This window comes from Cydia strobilella, chromosome 24 (genome assembly GCF_947568885.1).
Source record: "Cydia strobilella chromosome 24, ilCydStro3.1, whole genome shotgun sequence".
In the NCBI taxonomy this organism is placed as follows: Eukaryota; Metazoa; Arthropoda; class Insecta; order Lepidoptera; family Tortricidae; genus Cydia; species Cydia strobilella.
The window spans coordinates 1,847,703-1,856,903 of record NC_086064.1 but is presented as its reverse complement, the minus strand read 5'-3'; the positions used below and the strand labels follow the sequence as shown (position 1 = coordinate 1,856,903).

The 9,201-nt window shown below is 36.5% G+C and overlaps 1 protein-coding gene across 1 annotated transcript; it reads left to right on the top strand.

The window, feature by feature from the left end:
- Window positions 1-4,586: 4,586 nt before the first annotated feature.
- On the top strand, window positions 4,587-9,031 carry LOC134752393 (putative Dol-P-Glc:Glc(2)Man(9)GlcNAc(2)-PP-Dol alpha-1,2-glucosyltransferase). Its single transcript, XM_063688102.1, has 2 exons — window positions 4,587-4,759; window positions 4,979-9,031. The coding sequence occupies exon 2, from the start codon at window positions 4,995-4,997 to the stop codon at window positions 6,438-6,440; it is 1,446 nt and encodes a 481-aa protein (XP_063544172.1). The 5' UTR covers window positions 4,587-4,759; window positions 4,979-4,994; the 3' UTR covers window positions 6,441-9,031.
- The last annotated feature ends 170 nt before the right edge of the window (window positions 9,032-9,201 follow it).

The window sequence follows — 9,201 nt, the reverse complement described above, 5'->3', positions numbered from 1 at the left end:
TACAAAATGACACTACTCTGTCATGACGCCCAACATTCCTATCATTCCCCAGCCGTGCACGGAATTCGCGCGCGGACAGTACTTATGTACTCGTATGTATAACAATAGTATAGTTGGTCAAGCAAATCTTGACAGTAGAAAAAGGCGCGAAATTCAAATTTTCTATGGAATGATATCCCTGCGCGCCTACATTTTTAAAATTTGCCGCCGTTTTCTTCTGACAAAATTTGCTTGACCAACTATATTATTTTGATGTGACTTTTATTTTATGTATCTATAGATACAGGGCTTCTTTTCTGCACCAATTGTAAGTTTCTATTTGACGCAATCGTTGACTGGTAGAGAAACTAAAGGCATTAAGTCCGCCATTTGTGTTCCTGTGTTGTGCAAATAAATAAGTAATTATCTCTTCTCGTTCATTTTAAAACAAACGAAATAGAGAAAAAACAATTTTTGTATAAAAAACTTAAATTCGCTGTATTTTTTAAGCTATGGTACCTATGATACCTTATCCTATTGTAAGTACAAAGTTTCAGAGCAAACTAGCTAGTCGTTTTAAAATGAGATCGTAACTACGTTTGTATGGAGAACCGAGCTTGCCGGGGACCCTTAATACTTTTTTAAGTTCAAACTAAAGATTTTTTTACGCGACTGTACTAATTTAATATTTAACCAACGAGCTTACGGTAAGCAGTCGAAGGGTTAAAGAAACCATGAGTGTGGGAGCCTGCAGCCGGCCGCTGCACGCGAGGGTCAACTCGCTGAATACAGGCTGTTTTTTAAACGTTCAGCTGTAATTTACAGTATACAGGATGTTTTTTCAACGTTTAGCTGTAAGTTACTAGGCAATATTGAGCAATTGTTAGTCAAAAGGAAAAACTCCGGCCGCCCACAACTTGAAAAACAGAATTAATAATAGTACTAGTAAGAACAAGAAAAGTCTGAAACGATTTTGATAGCCCAGACTGTGCAAGTGTTATTTTAAACGTCAAACTTCTATGAAATAACACTTGCACTGCGTCATAGAGTAACTTATACTAGAGCGGTACTGTCATAGTAAATTTTGTAACCCCAGTAAATTCACTGCCATCTGTCGACACACTTTAAAACTAAAATTGAAGATTTGGAAAAATACGATAAAATGTATTTAAATATAGATAAATGATTTTTTTTATTTGCATTAATAATTTTGATGATTTTGACCCATGTTCTTTCACTGATATGCGTTAAAATTGTTAAATAACAAACGAAACCGTCAACGCCATCTATACGACTGTAGGCCAAAACTAGTAGCGCCCTCTGAACGAGAATCAAATTTTCTTGATTTTCGAGGCACGTTTTTTCCTTAGACTGTATCCATCTATTACAGAGTTATATCTATCTTTGACTGCGTGCTGCCAAAATCGTTGCAGACTTATCTTGGTCTAACTCTACAGTACAGAAAGGACACTTCCTACAAGAACAAAGTTTGACAGCGATTCAGGGGCATGCTGTCCCTTTCTAATGTATGGCACTATCCCTTTCTGGCTATTTAGGGTTGTCAAAATTCAAGTCATTATCTGTCGGTTGTAAACAACCATACGGCCCGCCTGTCGGTAAGCGGTTACCGTAGCCTATGGACGCCTGCAAATGCAGAGGTGTTACATGCGCATTGCCGACCTTAAAACACCCCGAACCCTCGTTGAGCTCTGGCAACCTTACCGGCAGGAACACAATACTATGAGAGGGTCTAGTGTCATTTGGGTGCATTTTTCTGTAAGATGGAGGTCCTTCCCCAGTTGGTGTCTGCTTTAGATCTGGAATGACATCCGCTGTGCTGTGCCCTACCACACAACGCTATATATCATTCACAGTGCCCCTACCTCTCTTTTAGACGTAGTTTAAGGACATATCCGGGTCCAACGCCATAACGCGATTCGGCGATTGGTCGCAATTAGTTGCGTTGCACGATTGGCTCGAATTCGTAAGTGACACCGCTGAACTAGCACCATTCTTAGTGCCCGTAAGGCCAAGGGCCTGACACTCATTGATAGAGAAAGATAGTCTTATTGCGATTCCTATAAGACGAAAGAGAAAATAGTGCAATTTTTTGACTTTTCCATAGAAAACGTCGACATCGGATCAGCCAAAATGTATGAAAAAGCCAATTTTCTAGTCCTATAATAAAAGTAACTCAGTTTAGCGAGTAGAATCGAGCCCTGAATTTAAAGCCCCATGGTCAGAGACACACTGTATGTCAACGATGGTGTCAAAATCATGAAGTTATAGTCAAAATCGTGTCACAGTTATCTTGGTCTCACTCTATCAGAATCAGAATCAGAATCAGAATGCATTTATTCGTTATAACATAGGTACATTGTATTGGTCTTATAGTTAGAGCATATTGCGAACGCTATGTTTTGCCGCTAGGCGTACGAATTTGTTTACCTATATAAACTAACTTAAACATGCGCTAGTCTAAGGTATTCATGCTTCAATAATCAAATCAATTACAAAAATAATAAATAAGAATAGAAAGATAATTCACAATAATAATAAAATTTAAAACAATAAATAGGTATTAAAGAATGTCAACAATGAAAATTTCAAAGAAAACTACAAAAGAATTACAAAAATAGAAAAACGAGCTATAAATTATTATCATTCAAGAACTGCTGTACGCTATAGTAACATTTCTTGATTAGCAGTGATTTTAAAGTCTTCTTAAAATGTACAATATTTAATTATTTTATAGTGTTCGGAATTTTATTATATATTTGAGGTACCATTCCTAGCACTCTATTTGCAAATTATATTTTAAAAATATAGTTTAGCCAGGGACTGTCTCATGTTAAACATAGATAAATAGATATGATATGATTTATTTATCTTAAAATAGGTACATTCACTTAAAATTACACATGGTAAATTCTTAGGAAATTTATATTGTGATTGTCAGTTTTTAGGGTTCCGTACCCAAGGGTAAAAACGGGACCCTATTACTAAGACTCCGCTGTCCGTCTGTCCGACTGTCTGTCTGTCACCAGGCTGTATCTCATGAACCGTGATAGCTGAACAGTTGAAATTTTCACAGATGATGTATTTCTGTTGCCGCTATAACAACAAATACTAAAAAGTACGGAACCCCCGGTGGGCGAGTCCGACTCGCACTTGGCCGGTTTTTTTACATTATGAATTTCATTCAAAATTATTAAATTACAATCGTATGTCAGCAGTTTCATAATAAATTAAAAATAACTATTTTGAAAATAAATTCACCATGGAATGGGTCGTCAAGTCGTCATATAAATTATGGATGGTATAGAAAGGATGCCAATCTCTTATGGCAGAATGGTTGCAAAAGTGACCGCTCTCAGCTTTAAATAATAGTTCCTAATCTCTCCTGTGGCACTAGTTAGGCTCTGGGACATGAGTATAACATGTAAGGCAACAAATAACCCGACCAAATTACGTAGGTTGTTTTTGGTACCTAGTATTTCGGTGTATGGTGGCATTGGTGGCGCCGCCTAATTACTGTTTTTTGATGGACACTTTTCATACATAGAGATTTGGCTCCTTTATATAGTCTCCATGATGTAAATAAACAAAATTGACGAGCACTTATGTCACAGAAATTAAGATTTTTAGCGAAGACAGTTTCAAAACTGGAATTAATCGCTACCTATTGCTATTCCGATCCGCTGTGTAGCGGTTATCAATAAATAACATGATTAAAATCGACCAGTCCACATCCCTAAAAACCCGAGACCAAGTTAAATATGCGCGTATTAAATTATTTTAAACCGGGTCACTCACGTATTATTAAGTCGAATAGCTCGACATGTTTTGGTCCAATTTACTATTTATTTTATTTAATATGTTTGAGTCTCACGGGAGTTTTATAGTTAAAATTAAATATGCGCGGTTTGAATTTCGCGCCTTTTTCTACTCAGAAAGTGGGTTTGCCAGTTTACTTGAAAATATGCAGCCATTTACTTGTTTTTGGTTGCGGAAATCCCCGCTTTCTCTGACCATTCTTTTAAAGCGCTCTCCACACTCGTGCGCGAATCCCGGCGCTAACGCGACTCCACACTCGCGTTCGCGACTTCGCGCCGTGTAGTCTGGAGCGAGCTTTGTGTATCTTTAAGTAGGAGTAGCAGAAAAAGCGTTATTATTGTTTGTCCTTGTTAGTCTCACATTTTTTTATTCCCCACCGTAGATTTGTATGGTTTATGGTGGGCTACAAATCTATTCGACCAATTATATTGTCGCATTGCGTTTAGCTAATTAGCGAACTAGACTCCACACTCACGTTCGCGGCTTCGCGCCGTGATCCCGTTCTGACAGTTCCCCCCACCACTCATGCGCAATCCAGTTCTATACTAGATACATGGATTGATTGTGGTAGTCGCGCCCCCTACGCAGAGTTTCGCATAAAGTGTCGGCTGCGATACGTTATCTCATTCTTATTTATCTCTCCATTTCACTCTCATTTCCCAATCACAAAGGTCTGTAGAGCCCTATCGGGAAAAAAAATGTTTCAATTAACGTCAAACGGAACGTCGTAAAGATGTCGTAAAGGCGTCAACGTCATGTCATTTTTTATCTGCACCGCACCGCCCGCCATTTCTATTTAGTCGTGGACCGTGGTACTACAATGCCGGCTTCCTATTTCTATTACTTTTCTGATAAGAACTGTGCTATTTTAAGTTAGAACTAGCACACGAGTACAATTTTCATTGTTTTTCATATCTCCCGTTACCTGATATCCGTCGAACATGTAAGTATTGTCTTTAACCTCACGGGTTTTTACGTATCTCGATTCGTTATGAACTATAACAATGTTACGAACGTGTACTATCTTATCGTAATGCATTTTAGTTACCTACTTCCTTTTCTATACTGACCCCTGATAGTTTGAAGTATAATAAATTTGTAAAAAATATTAAGGAAAATCCCGCTTATATACTGTAAACTAAAGTTTAAACTTTATTTTCAGATCGCAACCCAGAAAAATGAAGCATATATACAAATACAGCCTCAGCCTGCTCTTAGCGTTAGCTGCATACGGGACTGCCTCGAAATTCATCTTTGACAAGGTGTTTGATACAACAGAAATAGTCATTGATGAGTTATTCCACATCCCACAAGGCGTGGCGTATTGTGAACGGAATTTTACACAATGGGACCCCAAAATCACGACTCTGCCAGGCTTGTATTTAGTGTCCGCTGCCTTCCTTGGAACATACTTACCTTGCGACACATACCATTTACGACTAGTCAACTTAGTCGCTTCATGTGTAAATCTGCTGCTATTTTCCTCAATATTAAAGTTTGTTTATGGAAGCAACACTGAAAGCCAGTTTAAAATAGTATTGCAAGCATTTAATTTAGCTATCCTTCCACCTCTGTATTTCTTTTCACATGTGTATTATACTGATACTCTATCACTTACATTTCTGTTGGCGTTTTCTCGGTTATGTTTCACAAGTCAACATAAATTCTTCATTTTAGTCTTCGGTCTGTGCAGTGTTATGATGCGTCAGACGAATATAGTCTTCGTAGCTATGGTGTTAGGTCACAAAGTGCTAGATATTATGATTAAGAGCTCAAGAGTATTCGGCAATAAGTATTTAACCAAAACTTTGTTGAATAAAAATTCTGTAATAGCTCGGGATGTTGACGCTTCCAAGTTAAAACGGTATTATAGTATGAACGATGTGTTTCTGGCATTAGGGTACCATATAACAACATGTTTTGGCACATTTTTCAAGTTCCTAACGAAACAAGACTGGTTAATAATACTTACACATGGCGTAACTCTAATTTCGTTTGTAAGCTTCGTTTATAAAAATGGTTCAATAGTTGTCGGTGATAAAAACGCCCACGAAGCGAGCTTGCATTTACCTCAAATGCTATATTTCCTTTTATTCTACGGTATCTTTGGATTACCGTATCTTGTAGCAAACTTACCATCAACTTTGAGACTTATGGCGAGAAATAAAACTAAAATAGTACTATTCGGGATTCTTTTTGCTATAATAGTACATTTTAATACTGTGACACACCCGTATTTACTTGCTGATAATCGCCATTATACATTCTATGTATGGAACAGATGGTTTGGGAAATATGCATTTGCGAAATATGCGACCATACCCATTTATATATTTCTTCTCTTCAGTTTGTATGATAATTTAAAAGACCAAAATTGTATTTCTTTTCTTTTGCCATACACTATTAGTTTATTTTTAGTGGTAGCGTTACAGAAAATGATTGAAATTAGATATTTCTTAGTCCCATACATAGTTTTAAGATTAAGATTTATAAGACCTACGTATAGAATTGTTATATTTGAATTTGTATGGTATTTGATTATTAATGTTGTTACGTTTAATTTGTTTTTCCAAAAGGAGATAATGTGGAAAGATTTTGATTATGCGCAGAGAATTATATGGTAATGTTAAATAATTAGGTATAGATATATTTGAATTTATTTCTTTAAATTAATACACCTTAAATTCTTATTTTAGGTTAAATGGGGATACTTCTGTATTTAGTTTTCCAAAAATTGTAATAGACTATCATTTTCAGTTAAGATTTAATACAATTAAAGCAGTATGTCTAAATGTCTTATATAAAAGGATTTTTTTTTTTTTTTTGATCTGGTTTTTATGGAGGCTTTGGACACTCTAGGTGAACATGTCAGCCTCATGGGTGCTATCATAGTTCCCTACTCAAGGGAGAGGTCAATAAAGTGGTAAACACTGATTGCTTTGTCCGTGAAAAGATAACCTGCTAGTCAATCAGTGCTAACCCGTTGTACTTACGTGCGTATTTTTTACATGCAATTAATGTTCCCATCCTCCCACCGCAAAAATAAATATAACAATAACAAACCACCACCAAAAGAACAATACTCGACACGTGTTTTGCCTCTACGAGGCATCCTCAGGAGATGTTGACGGTCTGACGCCCGGCAACGGAATGACCTGACTAGAATGGTATTCATTATATAAAAGGATGTAATTAGGGAGGTGATTTCAAAAAACTACAATATAAGACGCACTTATAAATTTCATTTATTGATAAAGTCAAGGTAACATGATGCTATAGCAGAATAATCTGTTTAAGTAAATATAGTTAGTCAAGCCATTTCAGTCAGTAGAAAAAAGCGGCAAATTTAAAAAATGTAGGCGCGAATAATCGTCCCACGGTCCCATAGAAAATTTGAATTTCGCGCCTTTTTCTACTGACATAGTTGTTTGACCGGCTATAGATAGCTCTTTATTGATACACCTCAGTAAAAGATACAGCTTAAAGAAAAACAATTAGGATTATATGGGAGTTTTCAGAAAAAAGAGTACCGTTTTTCGAAAAACTAACAGGTTTTGGGTTATTTCGACTCAGTATCAAGGACTACTAATTAATTATCATCTTCCTCGCGTTGTCCCGGCATTTTGCCACGGCTCATGGGAGCTTGGGGTCCGCTTGGCAACTAATCCCAAGAATTGGCGTAGGCACTAGTTTTTTACGAAAGCGACTGCCATCTGACCTTCCAACCCAGAGGGGAAACTAGGCCTTGTTGGGATTACAAGGACTACTGGACAAGGTTGACTGGAAGAGATCCCTTATAGGGATAAGTCCGCCTTTGTACATTGTATATATTTATGTTCTTTTATTGTGTTTGTAATCTGTCTTATGTACAATAAAGTGTTTACATACTACTAATTGATAAACTAGAAAAAAAAACAAAGTGTTCCCGGTTTTCCATACACATTTACCGTTTATGTGAAATTGTGTCACGAAACTGCCAAAAAAAAATTCGAAAACTAAAAATCTATTTTCTATATGTAATTTTATGGACTCATCGTGATTAATTACTTTGTTATTTGCTCATTAATATTGTTTAAAGTGTAATATCGATAGCTTATTATACAGTAAACTAATGTGGTAGTGTGCAGTGAATGGAGAATTAATTTTGAAGCGCGTTTAACCACCATCTTGGAGTCAACGGCCGGTAGTCCACGTGCTTCTTGTAAAGTCTAGCTATCGATTTACAAGAGCTAACAAATCACCGTACACTGTCTTGTACAACCGTACAATTTTTGTCGTTTTTAAACCTCTTAATACCTTGATACTGGCGAAATAGTCCCACTGGGCTGAAGCCATAATTTTAAAAGAAGAAGAAGATGTAATTTTATTATATTATAACATGCGCCTTGGCTATTGACATATATATTATAATTTTCCAAATAATTTTAATTAACTAGTCTTATACTTACTTATTTTCGCTTATGTCAGTGTCCCAAAGAATATTGTTAAAAATCGTTAAACATAAAATACCATTACCCATTATTATTACCATTACCTTAGTCTGATTTTCAGTGTACAGGCAAGGTCATAAATATATATACATTCCCAAAGTTTCAAAAATATGTGTACGCTCTTACACCATAGACAATAAAGCCGTGTTCACATATTTTTGAGCCATTTGTCTGGATCGATATTTTTGCCTTCGACTGTATGTTCCTCGCAACATGAATTTATAGCTTTGCTCATAGCCGAATTGGAAACCTCGATCATTCAGCTTTTGAAAGCAATTTTTAACTTTATGGTGCACAATAATAGTACATTACGATACAAGTGCGAAAAATAGGAAATTGGCAACGAGTGGCGATAAATTAAAACACGACCGACGGGAGTGTTTTAACTCGACACGAGTTTCGAATTACCTATTCGCACATGTATCGTACAACGTTTTACAGTACATATGGCCCTTTAAGTTTTCGGCACAGTTGCGTAATGAGCTCATTATATCGCACTATTGTGGTAAAGTAACACCATATGTACTGTAAAGAATATTTACTTATGGCAGAGTTAAAATAAAATAAGTTAGTTGACTCATATAAAAAGTGATGATGAGATTTATTTTTAAATTTAAAGCAGCCAACGCACGGCGTTGCAAAAATGTAAAGGCGTAGACTCGATTTTATAACCCTTTTTGACAGATGACAGTTGTCAAATGTGTCTAATTTAGTGACTAAAAAGAGGGACGCCGCTATACGTGTGAAACGTTAGGATGTATCTCTTATCGCGTCTCACGTATAGCGGCGTCCCTCTTGTTAGTCACTAAATTTAGCAGTGTAATAAGCCCTTAATAGCCGCCAGGGTTGCACCACAATAATACACCCAGCACAAACTTATTTTAGTGTCACTGGT

Bases quoted from the DNA above. Each gene is read 5' to 3' on its own strand.
- LOC134752393 (XM_063688102.1), top strand. From the start codon at position 4,995: ATGAAGCATATATACAAATACAGCCTCAGCCTGCTCTTAGCGTTAGCT.